At 42.0% G+C, this 20,410-nt stretch overlaps 1 protein-coding gene and 1 pseudogene across 2 annotated transcripts; both read right to left on the bottom strand.

Annotated features, from left to right (window-relative positions):
• Positions 1 to 501: 501 nt before the first annotated feature.
• Positions 502 to 19,559, bottom strand: ART4 (ADP-ribosyltransferase 4 (inactive) (Dombrock blood group)). Of its 2 annotated transcripts, none has more exons than XM_047787492.1 (3): positions 19,039 to 19,559; positions 15,467 to 16,172; positions 502 to 1,399 (listed from the first exon to the last, which is right to left on the bottom strand). In XM_047787492.1, the coding sequence occupies exons 1-3, from the start codon at positions 19,216 to 19,218 to the stop codon at positions 1,308 to 1,310; spliced, it is 978 nt and encodes a 325-aa protein (XP_047643448.1). In that variant the 5' UTR covers positions 19,219 to 19,559; the 3' UTR covers positions 502 to 1,307. The 2 variants fall into 2 exon arrangements, with proteins under 2 accessions (XP_047643448.1, XP_047643449.1); XM_047787493.1 differs by having other exon boundaries at positions 19,051 to 19,559.
• On the bottom strand, positions 2,334 to 4,527 carry LOC125131610 (vasculin-like protein 1; annotated as a pseudogene).
• Positions 19,560 to 20,410: the final 851 nt, after the last annotated feature.

The following is a 20,410-nucleotide window of genomic DNA, read 5'->3' as shown; positions in this document are numbered from 1 at the left end:
GCTGATTTCCACTTTTGCTGCTTCTTATCTAAATCTCAGAGGAGCTAAATAGCAAGGACTTTCAGAATTCAAAGGTATGGAACAAGCTCTCAGCTTCACCCCATTTAGTTCAATGAGTAGGGTCCTTGGAGACCTAACAATTCCATCGTCCCACATATCTTGTTTACTACCTGAGAGAAAAGAAGGAGAACATCCCCAGCTGTGAAATTTGATGATTTATACTTCTTTTTACCTAATTATTAGCACATAATGGGGACTCAATGTATCTTTGATATTTGCTTGGTAATTGGATGTTTTTCCTCCTTTATCTTCTCTTTTCTCTCCACCCACATTTGCTTTCCTAGCAAATGTACTTAAATTTGCAACGAGGACTTAAAATCCAATTTTCCATAGAGGTCTCTGTAAATGAATATATAAATTTGAATTCTAATTTTTGTAATATTTTAGAAGAAATGTGTGCAATACCCCATTACTGGCAGTGAATGAGATTCCACTAACATCTTTCATTAACTTTCCCTTTTATTTCTCAGGTTTCCATGTTTCCTCCCATCTGAGAATAAACTGACTTGGTCTTGAATGCTGAGAAAAATCTCTAAAGAAAGTTCACACCTTAACTATGTCTCTGGGGCTCGAAGCTTTAGTATTTGATGAAGAATTTGTCCTTTGCTTTCTAACTCAATGTCTCTGATTTGTCCCTAATATTTAGGGCCACTAAATTTTTATTTAGCAAGGGAGAGTCCTCATATTCCTCACAACTCCTTCAATTGCTTGAGACAGACCATTTAATACAAATTATTTAAGCAAAAATATAATTTCTTGATTTATGTAAGGAAAAAGCTTGGGGTTATCCAGTTTCAGGCAGAGTTGGCTCTAGGGGTTTATACACTCTCATCAGGATTCACTTTCTTTTAATTTCTCAGCTCTTCTTTCATTGTGTTATTTCCATTCTCAGGGAGGTACAGTCTCTCTTCTTGGTGGCAAGACAGTGGCTAATGATTCTAGGCTTATATTCTGCTTTCACTAATCTCCAGCCCCCAAAATGACCACTTCCTTACCTACAGCCCCAGTTCCAGTAAAGGACCCTCACTGTATCTCACAGGCTCCAATTGGTCATTTTCAATTACAGGGTGAATCTCTGTATCCATGGAGAAGAAATATACTATTAGGGACCTACACATAGGCAGTGGGCTAAGCCAACTCTGCATCAATTGATATCTAGGCACAAAAATTCCCTCTGGGTGCTCAGGGTGGTAGACTGATTGGAGTGAAGCAAAAGGGTCCAGGGAAGGCAAAATCATAAGCTTCCTTTATGTTCCACTTTTGGAAGAGATGATGACACTGGTCAAAAAGGAGAGTGAAGCAATAACTGCAGGAGTAGGGATGCACTTTTTGCTGGAAGCTGTAAAAACAAAAAGAGTTAGAGATGTTTTTGGTAGCAGAGATTTAAAAAAACACACCCCTCATTTCGCCTTTGATTCACTTAAATATTTTTTAAATTAAATTAAATTAATTATTATTATTATTGGGGGGGCCATATCCATGGCATACAGAAGTTCTGGGCCAGTCATGGAGCCTGAGCCACAGCAGCAAGCAGAGGCTGCTGTGCCACCAGGAACTCCTTGATTCATTTTTTTTTTTAATGATGCAAAATATTTATTCCAAGTTAGTTATTTTATGCAGTAGTTTTTCCCTTGAACAGACCTCTGATAACCACATCTTTTAAATCTATAAATAATATTATAAAATAATCTTAATATTTGAAATCTCACAGAAATTTATATTTTACAATCCTCCCTGAATATCAAGGCTGCAAGAATAACAACACTTCCTATATCCAGATATTTTACAGTTGTGTCCACAAAGAAAAAAAGGAAAAAAAAAAAGAAAAAGAAAAAACCCATATATGCTTGCATAAGGGCTAACATTACCTAAGCAGCCAGAAATAAAATAAAATATCCAAATTATTAGCATTAATTTAATACAATTATAACTTCAATAGTTACTTTGTCATTGACAATGATTGCTTGAGCACAGGGGTGAGGGCCTCAAGGGCTGGCAGTAGAAGCTCTTGCTGCAGACCTTTGCAGACCTCTCTGCACTGCAGCTCCTACCTGTGCAATGCCCCATAGAGATACTGCGTGTACGTGTGTGTTTTAAAAATCTTTCCCACCACACAAAGTTCTATTAAGCAGGTAACAGAAAGACAGCAAAAGCTAAACAAGCCAATTGCTTGCTCTTTCTTTGGGATATGATAATTTCCCTCGTGCATGAAGTATTCAACAACATAAGAAAAGGAAAAGGAAAAGAAGGATTTCTTCTGCATAATCCCTAAACACACAAGCTAAATTTACTGGGTCAGATTTAACTGTAAGCATTTATATGCCTCTACTTCTAGGCATCGTTATCAGATGTTTCACTGCTACTCGTTTCTATGTCTTTTGAGTCCTCAAATTCTGCTTTATGAGTATTTTTCCAAGGGGAGAACCGACTGGAACTTTGGTTCTGCAAGAAGCCATTCTTCCCAAAGCCATTTCTTCTCAGCTGCTCTGTCTTCATTGTGGCACTCTCTGAGCTCATCCTTGGAGAGGGGAAGGTAATTCTCATCATTTTCAGGATATGCCTGCCATCCCATTGCTTTCAATAACCTGTGCTCTGCTTCCAAAGAATGAGAGAGCACCTCCTCTTCCTCTTCTATGGGGAGAGGAAGCCCATTCTGATGACAGCCTTCCTCTCCATTTTCCTTGGGTTCAGGTGTGCTGTTATCCTCCAAATCCTCCAGCTTCTCACAGTCTCTGCTCTCCCAAGTCTCTGTCCCCTGACGTCATCCTTCAGAGTCCTCAGGAACTCCCTCTTCCTTTCAGTTAGTTCGGGGAGTCAACTTGGTTAGACCAGAGAGGCTGATCTCAATTGGTGGAGTGATGCTAGAGGGGCTCTCTTTGGGAGAACTTAAAACCACACCACCAGCCAGTACTACTGGTTTGGTAACAGAGATTGGACAGGTATAAGCAGACTCCTGGCTAGAGGAAAGGGATTCTGATTTGTGTTCCATTCTGTTAGTTTTCCATGCACTGGGCTTGGATGGAGGCGGTACAGGCTTAGGAACCAGGTACTTCTAGACACTTGGAACCATAGTTGAGGATTTGTTTCCATTTGTATGGTGAGATCCTAGTGAAGCGAATGCAGCAGAGTAGGCAGCAGCAGGATCTTCTTTGGAAACTTTTTTGATGACTAGCATTTCAGAGGGTTGCTTGGCGCTAGGTGGATTTTCCCATACTCCAGAAGGGGTTCCAATAGGTCTGCATGGTTGATTCTGTTTGCCGGCTTCTGGATTCAAAGAAGGAAAGTCTTCCTCTTCAAACTGCCACTTTTCCACCTTATCTTTTTTTCTTTTCTTCCCTAAACTCTGTAGATGGATTTTCCTGAAAGACAAAGCCATTCCAGTGGCCGTGGTTCCCTGTACCACACCCACTTATGCTGGCTTATGCCATCATGACCTTTGGAAGAGCCATGCCAGCCAGAAAGATTCCCTGTGATTCCAGCACATGCTCCCTTTGAGACACCAGAGTCTGAAGAATTATGGCAGAACAGGGTGGGCTGGTGCCAGGAATCTCCTGTTGTTCGTAGAGGTCCATTGTTAAAAAAGCCATCAGTGGAATTACGTCGATGAGGGCTTACTCCAAATCTACCACCATCTTCTCAGGGTAAGTGCTCTCTGTGTTTTTTGAAGTTGGCTGTAGGTGACTTAGCTGACCATGGTGTTGAGAAATTTAGCCAAGCAGGAACAAAGTCGCTGCCCTTTCCTGAAGACTGAACTGAGTTAATGTGAATCTTCTGCTTCAGTAGGCAAGTCACTTTGGATACATTCCCATCACTTTTCAACCACTTAAAAGGCCACAGGAATCTATTACAGTCCACTGTGGAGCTACAGCTAGGGATCAGCTGTGGCGTCTAAGGGGTCTAAGGGCATGTCCCCAGCTTCCTGAGCCTGCAAAATTGGAGAGCCTACAACCATAACAAAGCTCTTCCAAAAATCCTGGTTCTTTTTTTTTTTTGTCTTTTTGCCTTTTCTAGGGCCGCTCCCGCGGCATATGGAGGTTCCCAGGCTAGGGGTCTAATTGAAGCTGTAGCCGCAGGCCTATGCCAGAGCCACATGGGATGGAATCTGAGCCGTGTCTGTGATCTACACCACAGCCACAGCAACGTGGGATCCTTAACCCACTGAGCAAGGCCAGGGATCGAACCCACAACCTCATGGTTCCTAGTCAGATTCGTTAACCACTGCGCCACGACGGGAACTCCTCATTTTTTAACTTAGAAAAAAAAAAATATTCTCTTAAATTTTTCTAGCAGAACTCTGCTTACTTATATTGTAGATGATGAGACAAGTACCAAGAAATTAAGCTTTACCTCAGGCCCAGCAAGTTAGTGGTTGAGATCTCCCAGTTTTTATGTCTTTATTACCATCAGCAGCAGAATTCTTACCCTTACCATTATCCCCATCTTCATTATCATCATCTTTATCACCATTATGAAAGTTAACACTGATTAAAAGCTTAATCTGCGCGCAGTTCCCGTTGTGGTGCAATGGTTAAGGAATCCTACTAGGAACCGTGAGGTTGCGGGTTCGATCCCTGGCCTTGCTCAGTGGGTTAACGATCTGGCGTTGCCATGAGCTGTGGTGTAGGTCGCAGACGCGGCTCAGATCCTGCGTTGCTGTGGCTCTGGTGTAGGCCGGTGGCTACAGCTCCGATTCGACCCCTAGCCTGGTTACAGCTCAGATTCGACCCCTAGCCATGGAACCTCCATATGCTGCGGGAGCGACCCAAGAAATGGCAAAAAGACAAAAAAAAAAAGCTTATTCTGTTTTAAACACTTGCTATAAATGAACTTGTTTAGTCCACACAACGAAACTATGAGGTATTTATCCTTTCATTATCCTCAGCTTTTTAGTTGATAAAACTATGTCGCTGAGATGTGAAGAAATTTGCAAAACGTCACACATCTAGTATGTCGTATAGGCAGCAGTCAAACTTAGGTAGTAACATGGTTCAACTCACTTTTTTTTTTTGTCTTTTTGCCATTTCTAGGGCTGCTCCTGCGGCATATGGAGGTTCCCAGGCTAAGGGTCGAATCAGAGCTGTAGCTGCTGACCTAGGCCACAGCCACAGCAACACGGGATCAGAGCCGAGTCTGCAACCTACACCACAGCTCATGGCAACGCTGGATCCTTAACCCACTGAGCAAGGCCAGGGATCAAACCCGCAACCTCATGATTCCTAGTTGGATTCGTTAACCACTGCGCCACGATGGGAACTCCTCAACTCACATTTTTAACTACTGATTGTCTCTCCATATATTGCATGTTCATTAAATTTCTTTTATTACAAAGTGGGCAAAAAGTATTCAGATAATCCTGCTTGGTGTATGTGTGTGTATGTGTGCTGCCTACATGTACACAATTTTCACTGGAAAGGTTAGCAGCTGGTAAGCTGTGGCTGATGGAAGCAAAACTGAAACACAAAGAATTATTTACATATATAACTATTAATTGGGAACATAATGAGATGAGTATATAGAATGAGGTAGAAGATGGAAACCTTTAAAAAATACTCTAGATAAAGAATATTTTCAATCAGCTTCACTGATTATTTAGCATAGAAAAGACATTTGGGAGAGGAAGCCATTCAACTTCCTGATTGTCTCAATATTTGACAATAATATTGACTGGAAAGATGAGCAGATTATGGGGAAATATTTTTCCATTGCTTTCACATAATGTATAAGATCCATTGAGTTTCCTGGAATTTCTATTTAGAATTCTGTATATACCAATAGTAATTTTCAAACCTCCAATTTTCTTGGACAAGAAGAGTGAATAACGCATATGTGTTTCTAAGCTTTTATCAAAGTTTATGTTAAAATTGTATTATCTGAGAACCAGTAACCATTAATACCACTTTAGCAGGTAACTCATTAGAATGATTCTTAAGCATTTTCTGTTTTGTTTTTTTTTTGCTTCATTAAGGCTGGAGATCATAAGAACCTCTAACCCCACCCTTTCTCATTGTTTTCATGGGATAAGATTCTACTGAAGAGTTACTAGAAAATTGATAGACAAGGAAAAAATATAACAGAGAAAGATTATGGTTTGGGGGTGATGGCCTTTGGTGTTGAAGCTTTGTCCCTAGATGTTTGATCATCTTACTTTCATTGGGTCTCAGTTTTCTCATCTTTAAAATGACAGCATCTCCAGGTTTGGGGAAATACTGCGATCACCACCACTACTCTCTACTTTGCTTCACTGTGTTTGTGCTAATGTTCACAAAAGAGATAAACACAGAAACATTACTATGTTGTAATCATACCCTTTAAAACCACCTCTGAAGCCCTCTTTATAATAACCGGGATATTAAAAATAGCTTACTTTAAGTTTATTTTATCAGCTTAAAGTCACTTTTCTTTCCTAATTCTCCTGCTATTTTTTCTCTACTTCTTTTACAGTCATTAAAATTTCTATCTCATATTATTATTATTATTTTTTACACACACAGACTATATATATATATATATTATTTTTTTTTTTTTTGGCTTTTGTCCTTTTAAGGCTGCACCCACAACACATGGAGGTTCCCAGGCTAGGAATCCAATCGGAGCTGTTGCTGCCAGCCTACCCACAGCCACAGCAATGCCAGATCCGAGCCACCTCTGCAACCTACACCGTGCAGCTCACAGGCAACACCGGTTCCTTAACCCACTGAGCGAGGCCAGGGGTTGAACCTGCAACCTCATGGTTCCCAGTGGGATTTGTTTCTGCTGTGCCTCAATGGGAACTCCCAGACAATATATTTAGGTGAATAAATGAAAACCATCTGTGAATTCATTACAATCTACAAAATTTCTCATTTGAGGATAACTCACGTTAATTTTACTTTGTATTTGTCTTTTCTTATAGACTATCTATTTCATGCTTTTTATTCCCTTGGTCCCCTAGTATAGTACTTTTCAAATTGGAGGTCGTGATCCATTAATGGTATGTGACATCAGTTTAGTACATCATGGCCATCAATCTTTAATAACGTAATAACATAGGTTAAAATAAAAAACACTAGAGTTACTGGAGTTTCCACTCTGACACAGAGGGTGAAGAATCCAACTGTAGTGGCCAGGGTTGCTGAGGAAGTGTGAGTTCAATATCTAACCCGGGGAAGAGTGGGTTAGTATCTGGCATTGCCTCAGTGGCACAGCTCACAGCTACTGCTCAGATTCAATGCCTGGCTCAGGAAGTTCCATTTGCCGCAGGTGTAGGCATAAAAACAAAACCAAACAAAAACGCTAGTGTTACAATGCATGTGAAATGATCAACTATTATCTTGTTGTATATGCATTTGTGTGTATGTACATTTATGTGAATGTGAAGTGTGTTTATAATGCAATTATTGTCACAGAAGATTGAAAACAATGGTAGGTTCTCAATAATATTTTTGAACAAGTATGTTTCCTGAAAGCAACCTATAAAGAGAATTGTTCTGGAATTTCTATCAGAAAACACAGGAAAGAGTTCTACTTTTGTTATTTATAGCATGTTTGAATAATCTTACAGAAACCACTTAATCTTTCTAAATTTCAGTATTGATGTCAGTACTCCAATGTCCAGGTTAGTTGTAAGAATTAAACAGACAATGCGTGTGAAAGTCTTTTGTAAACTAAATTGCTATCAAATATCCTTTTTTTTTCTTTTTATAGGGCCACGCCCTCGGCATAAGGAGGTTCGAAGGCTAGGGGTTGATTCAGAGCTATAGCTGCTGGCTTACACCACAGTCACAGCAACAGGGGATCTGAGGTGCATCTGTGCCCTGCACTACAGCTCATGGCAATGCCAGATCCTTAACCCACTGAGTGAGGACAGGGATTGAACCCGCAACCTCATGGTGGCTAGTTAGATTCGTTTCCTCTGAGCCACAACAGAAACTCCCTCAAATATCATTTTAATGATGTATTACAACCTAAATCTGGTTATGTCTGCCTTAGGTATACGGTCTGGAGGAAAATGGATAATTATTATATATTTTATCTCACAAAGTCTGAATCTGTGTATTATATCAGCTTTTTCAGACAGAAATATTCAATTTCTCGAGGAAAAGGCAAAACTGGCGTGCGGTATATCTAATTCATCTTGTATTTGGTGGCAAATGCAATCATAGTCTCTTTCTGTCAAAATTCAGAGTGATGAGTGTTAATCTTTTAGAGTGTTATTCTGGAAGAAGTTGGCACTCAAAAAGTGGGTTACAAGCACAGAAGCAGTTTTTCTTCCGTCTTTTCCTTTCTTTCTATTCTTCCCGTGAATGTCACTGAAGTAGACATTGGCACCATTAAACTATTATCTTGCTTCCATGTACAAAGTACATTCCCGGAGTTTTTCTTTTTCTTTTTCTTTCTTTCTTTTTTTTTTTTTTTTTGTCTTTTTGCCATTTCTTGGGCCGCTCCCGCGGCATATGGAGGTTCCCAGGCTAGGGGTCCAATCGGAGCTGTAGCCACCGGCCTACGCCAGAACCACAGCAACACGGGATCCGAGCCGCGTCTGCAACCTACACCACAGCTCAGGGCAACGCCGGATGCTTAACCCACTGAGCAAGGCCAGGGACCGAACCCGCAACCTCATGGTTCCTAGTCGGATTTGTTAACCACTGCGCCACGACGGGAACTCCCCGGAGTTTTTCAATTGTGTTGGAGTTAGTGGGTACCAAGGGCTGTTACATTTCCTCCAGGCAAGTACTGCCCCGTTTTATAAATGAAGAAACAGGCTCAGAGGCTGTCATTTGCTCAATGCTCTATTGACAGACATGGCTCCTCTGTCTCTATTCCTCCCATCCTGTCATGTGGTGCCCAGATTCATTTAATTACTCCATTTGTCTGAGACAGACACTCAACTTCAAGGTAAGTGTGAAGCTGCAAATGGGGAAAACCACTTTGGGATACATGAAGCTCCAAATTTGGAAAATAGGAAAAAGAAAGTTAGTTAAATAAATAATTTTAAGGTAATAGTAGCTAAAGAATTTTGAGTACTTACTTAGATGCATCGCAAATGTTCTAAGAGCTTTTGCAAACATTCTTTTTTTTTTAATCCTTGTCATAATCTTATAAGGTAGGTTTCATTTTTAAAAAGCATTCCTATTTTACATATAAAGAAACCGAGGCACAGAGAAACTAAGCCATTTTCTAAATTCTCACTGCTAGGGACTGGCAAGATTTATGTGTAAAACCAGGCTTACTGCAAACAATTGACTGTATTTTTTCTAGAAACATGCTTAAGAATTTCGATTATGTGAAACACTTTAACAAATAAACCCCTCTTTTTTATGAATCCAGTGTTATACAACAGAGCATGTATTTGTGTGTGTACAGATTTTTGGCACAGATTATTTTGCTGAAAGAAGCAACATTTAAGGACAAATTAACATAACATACTTTAAGTCTTTCAATGGGCATGAAAACATCTGTTTCCTTGGTAACAAGCATAGGTCATGTGAGGGGTGAGAGAAGAATTAGGGGAAAAAGCTGTTAGCTTAGAATGTCTTAAACAATATTTCTTTTGCAAATTCTCTCCCTTCAATGTATTATGCTACCAGTTTGACCTCTTGATTCTGAAGGCAACAGATTCTGGGAACTCTTTGAATCTGAGAACCACAGTTACAAGTTCGAGGAAGCAATCCTGAAATATGTGAAGGGCTGGGGAAGCAGTGCTCTTTAACCTGCCATCTCCTCTTTTGGGAGAACTGCAGTGCCCTGGCTGACCAATTTTAAAAGCCTCCTTATGTTGTTTCTTATATATTGCTTGTGTCAGATTAAGAGGCAACCACAGAGTAAACAAAAGTCTCTGACACTTAGCGGATTTGGGGGGACATAGACTAGCTTGTGTGTCCTGCTAGTAAAACAATTGAAAAGGGAAGAAACAGTTGAAAGGGTAAGACAATTGAAAGGATAAGAAACAGTTTCCTGAGAGAATTCAGATTTCATGAGGAATTAGATTCTGGGCTTCCCTAGGCTGAGGTTCCGGGTATAGGATGGAAGAAGTGAAGTGGGCATAGCAGCCATCTAGAAAAATGCTAACCTGACTCCGTCCCAGTGAAGGACTCCCAGATAAGAAAAACGCGCCACCACCCTCCTCCCACCATTCACGGATGGATCAATCTGATGCTGCTCTGGGATGTTGCAACAAGTAGAGGTTACTTAGCAGTTAATAGAAATGACTTAAGGGAGTTCCCATCGTGGCTCAGCAGTAACGAACCTGACTAGTATCCATGAGAACGTGGTTTCGATTCCTGGCCTCACTCAGTGGGTTAAGGATCTGGTGTTGTTGCAAGCTAAGGTGTAGATAGGTCCCCAGATGCAACTTGGATCCTGTGTTGCTGTGGCTGTGGTGTAGGCCGGCAACTGCAGCTCTGATTTGACCCCTAGCCTGGTAACTTCCATGTGTTGCAGGTATGGGCACCCTTTCCCAAAAAAAAAGACAAAAAAAAGTGACTTAAGACAGATTTCACAAAAGGCTTAGCTCTTGAGAAAAAAAAAAAAATGCTGCAGTGAATAGGTGAAGGCACTCTGAAGTCAGTCAAACTTATTTTTTGGGAGTTCCCGTCGTGGCGCAGTGGTTAACGAATCCGACTAGGAACCATGAGGTTGCGGGTTCGGTCCCTGCCCTTGTTCAGTGGGTTAAGGATCTGGCGTTGCCGTGAGCTGTGGTGTAGGTTGCAGACGCGGCTCAGATCCCGAGTTGCTGTGGCTCTGGCGTAGGCCGGTGGCTATGGCTCCGATTCAACCCCTAGCCTGGGAACCCCCATATGCCGTGGGAGCAGCCCAAGAAATAGCAACAACAACAACAACAAAAGACAAAAAAAAAACTTATTTTTTGTAATCAGTAGAGATAGGTGAATATTACTTGTGTCCAGTCCTAGACCGTATGGTCCCTTGTGTCTGTGCCAACAAATAGCCAAGGCAGACTTGAGACCTCCCTCAAATGGCTTCCCTGTGAAGCTTAGGGATGGTGGAAGCAGAGGAGGGAGCTGGCTCCCTTGCAACTTTCAGCACAGTCGTCACTGCTACTTCAGCTTATTCTGCTCTACCCTTCCCTCTCCTGGTAATTTTTTTTTTTTTTTTTTGCCTGTGACCTGCAGAATTCCCAGGGACAGGGACTGAACCCATGCCACAGTAGCGACCCAAGCCACAGCAGTGACAACATCACATCCTTAACCCATTGTGCCACCAGGGAACTCCCTCCATTCTGATAGTTTTATAGCTGTGCAGGCTAGGAAGACCCTCCAGTGCCAGCTCTTGACCTATCACATGATGTCTCTGACAAAAATATTACCCTCCAAGGTCAGCGCTATTTTTATTCTGCATTTATAGTCTCTTTTCCCAAAACTGCTCAGTGGCGAATTTCTAACGAAAATGGAGATACGGTGACTTACGCTGCAAGTGACCCCACTCCAGGCTATTTACACTGCAGCAACAGCTCCTTACTATAGACTAGGGGTTGAACCTTCTAGAATATTTTCCCTTTTTGCAATCGAACTCTTTTTAGTCAATTAAGCTACATTGTCCTCTGACCCAAGGCACAAATCTTTCAGCTGCGTGAAAGAGAATGCTTTACTTTTTCATTCTCTCATCCAACCAACATAGATTGGACACTCATATGTGCCAGGGAACTAAAGTCAATAATAGTGCACACTTATTTACCATTTACTATGTGCTAGGGAATGTAGAAATAATTTGATATTTTATTTTATCTGATCCTTATAAGAGTCCCATGGGGCTCTATCATTTTGCTCATTATGTTAGATGTTAAGCAACTCGCCTGAGAACACAGCTAAAAAGTGGTGCATGGTTCCAGACAGGGTGGATCTGGGGTCAGATAGCCTGGATTTCAGGCCAAGCTCTTTTTTTTTTTTTTTTAATCTTTTTAGGGTTGCACCCACGGCATATGGAAGTCCCTAGGCTAGGGGTTGAAATGGAGCTTTAGCCACAGCCTTACGCCACAGCAGATCCAAGCCTCATCTGCAAACTACACCACAGCTGAGGGCAACACTGGTTCCCTGACCCACTGAGCAAGGCCAGGGATCGAACCTGCATCCTTATGGCTACTAGTCGGGTTCGTTACCACTGAGCCACAACAGGAACCCCAGGTGAAGCTCTTAAATACAATGTAGTCAAGCCCCTGCCCACAAAGAATTTATAGAGAAATACAGGATGATTGATTCATGTAAGTATGATTTCTAATGTCAAATATCCCAAGATCAACCAAACTTCCAGAAGCTGGTAGTTTGTGTGGCTATCCCAGATAAGCCATCTCAAAACCAAATTAAAGTTGTGTTTGAGTAGTTTCATCCCAGAAAAGCAAAGATCACCCTTTTGGGGAGGGATCAGGGTCCTGAAGTATTTTTCTTTGGAGTTTAGACAGTAGTAGAACATGGGGAATAATTTCTCTTTTAGTCTCCCCTCCCTTAGTTTTCTGCCTCTGGGCATAAATATTCTGATTTTTTTTTACTTCATATATTTTACTGTGCTTATTAACCTAATAGAGAAATTATCCATCCCAAATTCATGGTGAGAAAGTAGCAATAGTATCCTAGGCAGGTATAGTTCCAAAGAATTCTGGAAGCTGACTACAGATATTCTCATTTATTATCAAAAGCTCACTGTTTTTAGAAATAATTCCCTGGTGGCTCATGGCTCAGTGGGTTAAAGGTCTGGCATTGTCGCTGCTGTGGCTCAGGTTCAATCCCTGGCCTGACAACTTCCACATGCTTCGCATGCAGCCAAAAGAAAAAGAAAAAGAGCACAGGAGAATTTGACACAAATCACAATTATAGGGAGGAGCCTAATATTTCTTTTTGTAATGTATAATATGATAAATATTATTAACATTATTGTATGTTATATATGAAAGTTGATAGGAGAGAAAATCCTAAGAATTCTCATCACACACAATTTTTTTTTTCTGTTTATTTAATTTGGTATCTACATGAGATGAAGGATGTTCACTAAACTTATGATAATCATTTCATGATGTTTGTAAGTCAAATCCTTAACATCGTACGCCTTAAACCTGTGCAATGCTGTAGGTCAATTATATCCCAATAAAACTGAAAGAAAAAAGTTAAAAAAAAAAAAACACCTCACTGTTTTGGTCATATCCTACTCTAGTTTTTCATTCTCCTCTACAAACACTCATCTCTTGAGTCTGAAGAGCGGAAACTCATTTCATTCCTGTTGCTGTCTACCAAGGAGAGGAGGGCGGGGGTTAAAGTCCTCATAGGTCGCCTCTCCCCTGGTTCCGGGGTGGGGTGGGGTGTCTGTGTTTACAGATAGGCCCAAGTGAGCAGGACCTTGACCTCAGGGTGGAGGCCAGTGTGAGGACCTTTGCAAAGCTGCAGTGTGGAAATGTTGAGAACGGCTGACAGCCTGAATTAGTCACAGCAGCAGTAATGATGGAGTAGGGAAAGATTGAGGGATCTCTCAAAGGTAGATCCTGTAGCTGGGTTGCATTTGACTTTGAGTGTGAACAAATGCACCTGTGGTTAAGGATGGTCTTCCTCCTTCTGAATTAAATAGGACACAGCCTTTACTACAGAATTTGAGCAGCACTTGCTTTGTCAAATGACTGTGGCTGGTAACATAGAGGGATAAAATGGAATCCATCACCAGTTTTTCTAAAGAAGAACTTTTATTTTTTATTTTTTGGTCCTATGACATCTCTAATTTCTCCTGTTTCCGTTCATTTCTCACACTATCATCAGAGCTCTTGCTAAAATACTGATCTGATAGATGTCCCACTCCTTACAAACGTATCACGATTTCTCACTACTTAACAGCACTACATTCAAAAGCCCTTAGAGATACAGGAGTTTTTACAACCTCGACACTTCAGAATTCTCCAACCCCAATGCATCTGCTGCTTCCTTTCTCCTGGCCTCTTCCTACATCCCACGCCCCCTACACTCCCGCCCTCCAGAATTTCCAAGTTTCCCCCAAGACACCAGGCTCTTTGAAATCTCTGGGATTCAGCATATGGCATTTCTGCTTGAAATGACTTTTTCTCTCTTCTTTCACTGAAACCCCCCATTCGTATGTCCAGTCCCATGTGACCCCTGATTGTGAAGCCTTCTCACTTGCCCCGGAGAGAATGAGTAGCTTTCTGCACTGAGCCACCACCATTGCTTAAACATCTGGCTTATTACTTAGTACTTTTGTGTGTAGACATATGTTCATGTTTCCACTTCTCATTCAACTAAAAATCCTCCTAGGATGGTGATTTTGCTTTATTCATTCTCTATCTCCTACGTCCACTTATCCTAGTTCCTGAAACACAGAAGACAGTTAATAGATAAGAATGAATGGGAATTCCCTGGTGGAATAGTGGCTTTCGGATCTGGTGTTGTCACTGCTGTGGCTCAGGTCACTGCTCTGGTGCAGGTTCTATCCCTGGCCCTGGAACTTCCACAAGTTTTGGGCATGGCCAAAAAAAAAAAGATAAGAGTAATAAATAAATGACACCTCCTATTCTACTTTTAGCACTCCTTATTCTTGAAATGACCATGACAAAAAAAGAGTGTGAGGGAGAAAGTAAAATGCCATATTTTATGCGCTGTCTTTTCTAGTAGCGATAACCTACTTTCTCTGTCTAAAATGCCCCATATATTAGTGCCACTGCAGAGACATAGTTTCCAAGAGGTGGTTGAGCAGGAAGAAGAGAAGGGAAACCAAGACATAAGGTGGGTTTTCTCTCATCTGCCAGTTGCACCATTACTGAAGGCCTGTTTCCATGGTTTTGGTCTTTTCCTCCCAAGCCCACTCAGAAAAACAGCTTTTTTTTTTTTTTTTTTTTTTTTAGGGCCGCACCCACAGCATATGAAAGTTCCCAAGCTAGGGGTTGAATTGCAGCTGCACCTGCAAGCCTATGCCACAGCTACAGCAACACTAGATCTGAGCCGCACATATGACCTACCCACAGTTCACAGCAATGTTAGATCCTTAGCCCACTGAGCGAGGCCAGGAATCAAATCTGCATCCTCATGGATGCTAGTCAGGTTCCTTACCACTGAGCCACAGTGGGAACTCCAGAAAAATAGCTCTTTTTTTTCTTTTTTTTGTCTTTTTGCCATTTCTTGGGTCGTTCCCGCGGCATATGAAGGTTCCCAGGCTCGGGGTCTAATTGGAGCTGTAGCCACCAAACTATGCCAGAGCCACAGCAACGTGGGATCCGAGCCGAGTCTGCAACCTACACCACAGGTCATGGCAATGCCGGATCCTTAACCCACTGAGCAAGGCCAGGGATCGAACCCTCAACCTCATGGTTCCTAGTCGGATTCGTTAACCACTGTGCCACGACAGGAACTCCTATAAAAACAACTTATAAAAGAATAGTGGCCTGCATCCTGGTAAGAGTGAACTCAATTTGGATCCATAATAATACCTTTCAGCAGCTGACAATTATACGTGCTCAGGTTCCCAGTTGACCGCAATTGCAACCAATTTCCTCTTGGGTGATAGCTCGTATTTACAACTTCAAACAACTCATAGGGAGGGACCAGGACCTCTTTCTTGAGAGAGATGTCTTGTACTGGTGCACCCAGGCAGGTTAATATGGTAAATAGAGTTTGCTTCCCAAACTTCTGTGCCTCTTCTCTTAGGAGGGAAGTGGAGAGGAATTGGCCAAAGCGTATGGTGGCACCTGTGCTGGCACTCAAGTAAACACCCTCTACCTTATGGTGCACCTCATAACACAAAGAGTCATTCCTCCTGGCCATCTCTTTCCTCAGCAGCTGGATTGCCGTGGTCAGGTAGTAGTGCAGATATTTGAAATGGAAAGAATTTTTATATTGCTGGGGAGACCTGGCAGCACTGGCCATGGCTCTGACGAAATCTGAGCGGACACTGTTGTTTGATGAGTAAACCAAGATGGCCACAGCATGTGCAATGGCCATGTCCTTGGGGGGTGCTTTTGCTTGGTTCAACCAGGCTAAGAGGGCACGTTGCCAGACCTTGTGGTACTCGTGGGCTGCTAGTTCTTTTGTGAAATAATCCTCCAGAATCAGCTTCTCCAAGACCTGTTGGCTGCAGCCTTGGTACTGATCATCAAAGGAAACTGGTGCCAAGTCAAAGTCGATTTTAACTGCAACCTATCAGGAAAGAAAAATTTTGATTTTAATTTTCCATATCAGATGATGAATCTTTTTGACTGGAAATACATAGATTGCTAGGTATTTCTCCAGCAAAGACGGGTTTATTCAGAATCAGCAGAGAATTGCAACCCAGAGTTTGCAACCCTGGAGAGCCACATGCAAATCTCCATAGGTAGGGGCAGGAGAATGCTTTCATAGAGAGGAAAAGGAAGATGGGAGGGTATGGTACGCCAAGAGTTACTGGCTTTTCATTGGCTGAGTCCTTGAGGGGCGGGGGTGGGGTGGGGTATGGGTTTGGTGAAGAGAAGTCTTTCTGTTGGGCTCCGCTGTGTCACTGGGTGTGAGAGCTCCCCCTATGGGTCTCCTGACTATTTAGTGGAGGTTTCTTTTTTTAAATTTTTACGTCATAGCCATATGCTATACTCTCTAAAACCACATCTTCTGCTTAAAAATCACTATTTGCCGACGTAAGTCTCACTCATAACAATTACACTGCGACAGTCCTTCCTGTGTCTGTGACCTGTGCTAGATATCGAATTGGGTTTGACAAATGTTACTGAAAGCGCCAAAAAACTTCATCTCCCCAGGGAGGAAGTGACTCTTTTTGTATCACTGAAAACAGTCTTTTTTGCATATTGAGTTTTCTGAAGAAAAAGTTAATAACCTTAAAATTTAACTATACTTTCTGTTTTCTTTCCTGATCCCATTCACATTCTTTGACAAGTGGGTTTTAAGGAGTAGCTCTTTCAGGAACACCTAAAGCCTGTGTTAAGTCTCTGGATTTTATTTAAGAAAAGACTTGAGTGATGAGTAATGCTGGGTTCTCCAAGGGGATCCCCAGTAAATGACAGACCTCTCCGCTGCCTGGGACCTAAAAAAAATGAGGGGGGAAGAAAAAAGAACAAATGCAAGGGCTAAAATATTATTTTTACTGCTGAATGAGGCCCTGTTGGAGCACACATTTTTAGGTCTGATGGCTGGTGGGCTTGTTAAGGGTAAACCCAGAAGGAGGCTGACTTGCCCACCTACTGTAGGCAGTATTGGATTGCAGCCTATCCAGGTAAGATTCTTATCACAGAGGAACACAGAACTCATGCCTTTTGCCATCACTCTAACTCCCAAGAGGAAGAAGAGCAGAGTCAAAATCAGCACATCCAGTTATTCTCCCTGACGTTACCAATTAGGTAAATTCACCCAGCTCCAAGGGAGCCGTGTGAGGAAAGGGTTAAACAGTGGTCAAGCATGTTCCTGGGAAAATCCTTCCTCTTAGAAAACAGGAGTGGGAAAAAGACATTTTTTCATGGGTACCCAGCTGAATATTACTTGTTGATATCTAGCACATATTAAATTGACGTTAGAGATTTGAATACAAATTCACTAAGTATCATTTCATAATTCCGAGCCATATTTTCAATTATCTAAATTCCAAGATGTTTCTTTCTTGGCAAAGAAATGATGCTTTTCTAATAAAGAGTAGTTGTGAAGGAACATAGTAAGAGATAAGATTCCACTCAGTGAATGTCAACAATGTCGCAGCTGGAACTCAAAAACATACCATTTATGTTATTTATGTTGAGAAGTCATCTGGTTGTGTGTAAATGAATAAAATTTTATGAATGCTTCCTGCTTTAGTATAAGCTATATTCACGGAACTATATTCAGTATCCTGAGATAAACCACAGTGGAAATGAATCTAAAAAGTATATATGTGCATGTGTGTGTTTGTGTATGTATATATGTAATATATATATGAAACACTTTTCTCTATAGCAGAAATTGACACAACATTGTAAATCAACTATACATCAATTAAAAGAAACATTTAAGACTGCTTAAATGACTTAATAACTATAGCAGGTTTACAAATAGTTCTATAGAATCTGTTTAAGCCAAAACAAAATAAAAAATATCATTTTCTGTTAAATCTTGTGAACTCTCAAACTTTAGTATAGTACTAGATCTCAAGTGTGTCTTCCATTATCTCTTAATATGAGTTATTTTTCCTTATATAGAACTTTATAATGCTTCTGAGTTGAGCCATGTGAACAGGCGAGAGCGAAATAGACTTGGTTTATTTCACGTTATTTGTCCTACAGACACAGTGTTTTACTTACACAGTGTTTTATGGATCATCAAGAAAATAATGCTATGCCTCTAGCTTTCATGATGCCACATTTGTGAACTGCAAAGAACTCTGAAATTTTTCTTTTATTTCTTTCTTGCCACACTTACAGCATATGGAAATTCCTGGGCTAGGGGTTGAATTAGAGCTATAGCTACTACGACACAACTACAGCCATATGGAATCTGAGCTGCACCTGCAACCTACACCACAGCTTATGGCCATGAGCGAGGCCAGGGATCAAACCGGCATCCTTAGGGACACTATGTCAGGTACTTAACTCACTGAGCCACAATATGAACTGTAGAACTCCACATTTTTTTTTTTTTGGTCTTTTTGCCATTTCTTGGGCCACTCCCGCGGCATATGGAGGTTCCCAGGCGAGGGGTTGAATCGGAGCTGTAGCCACTGACCCATGCCAGAGCCACAGCAACACGGGATCCGAGCTGCAGTCTGCAACCTTCACCACAGCTCACAGCAACACCGGATCCTTAATCCACTGAGCAAGGCCAGGGATCGAACCTGCAACCTCATGGTTCCTAGTCGGATTCGTTAACCACTATGCCACGACAGGAACTCCGAACTCCACAATTTTTAAACCTTGTTTTCAACCCCTTTGCTAGCATTCCTTGTTAAAATGTCTAAATGGAATCACATTCCAAGGGACTAAAAGTCACGTAAAAGTTGTCACCAGGAGCACCCCCGTATGGAAGCTCCGATCATGAAGAAATCGCCTCCTACCTGGGAACTCACCGTGGGGCTCTGCAGACTCGAGCACAGCAGCAGGAGAGGCAGTGGTCCCTTCAGGAGCCAGATTCTCACTTCAGGGGCTGCAGCAGTTGGAAGAGGAGTCCTCCTGCCTCTGTGGGTCAATGGACGGCTTTTGCTTGGGTTGAAAGTACTTCGTACTTGCAACTTCATCCTGAAATGAACTCTCTGTTCCTTGGAGGTTTTCTTTGGGTGAGTCTCAGCGAGAACCTTTCTTGCCCACGTCTATGTTGAGACTTCTGCTGACCACCATCAAATAGGAGCTTTTCCAAGGGAAGAGATGAGCTCCAGCTCACTTGGAAAGCTGAAATCTCTGTGAAATAGCCAGACTTGTGCACCAAATAAGGTATTTTTAAAAGTGAATGTGTTAGTTTCCAGTAGAAAAAAAAAATCCTGCTCTAGTCTGTATGAATTCCAAGAGCTTGTTAAGGTTCAGGCTCACGAGCTTGGCCTTTCTTAGCTTGTAAAGGGTCAGCCTCACCAGTTCAGGCTTTCTAAGCAGGAAAAGCACACACTGTGCAGTGTCTGGGGCCAAGTGGCCTTATCTTCAGCTGCAGCTTCCACTGGGGGTGATAGGATTGGCTTATGCAGGTCACTAGGAAGATGCTAGTTCAAGGTGGATCTCTGGTGGGCTTATCTGGTGCTGCTGGTAGGCCCTGCCCAGAAAGAGCTGTCACAAAGTACTACAGTAGAGTTCCTATCAAAAAGAAGACTCTCTCTGCTGCTTTTCTTTCTTTTTTATTTTTTTAACTTTTATTTTTTTCCTTTGTACAGCATATGGAAGTTCCCAGGCTAGGAGTCGAATCAGAGCTGCAGCTGCCAGTGTATGCCGCAGATGCAGCATCACCAGATCTAACCCGCCTCTGTGACCTATGCTGAAGGTCATGGCAATGCTGGATCCTTAACCCACTGAGTGAGGCCAGGGATTGAAACCACATCCTCACAGACACGATGTCGGGTTCTTAACCCACTGAGCCACAACATGAATGCTTCTGCTGCTTTTCTACTGAACATTTAAAATCGTCCACTCCAGAAATCATACCTGTTGGGGTCTCAGATCTTCTGTTTTCTTTTCTGAAGGCACCAGAGTCTCAATCCATACTAGCTTAGTTTGTAATGAATTGAAATGACTACTGTCAGGAAACAGCCTTTGGAGTTCCCGTTGTGACTCAGTGGGTTAAGAACCTGACTAGTAAGTGTGAGGACACGGGTTTGATCCCTGGCCTCACTCAGTGGGTTAAGGATCCTGTGTTGCCGTGAGCTGTGGTGTGGGTCGCAGATGTGGCTCGGATCTGGCATTGCTGTGGCTGCCAATTTGACCCCTAGCCTGGGAACCTCCATGTGC

Source organism: Phacochoerus africanus, chromosome 7 (genome assembly GCF_016906955.1).
Source record: "Phacochoerus africanus isolate WHEZ1 chromosome 7, ROS_Pafr_v1, whole genome shotgun sequence".
NCBI lineage: Eukaryota > Metazoa > Chordata > Mammalia > Artiodactyla > Suidae > Phacochoerus > Phacochoerus africanus.
Note: the sequence above shows the minus strand (reverse complement) of the source record. Positions and strands in the feature narration are given on the sequence as shown.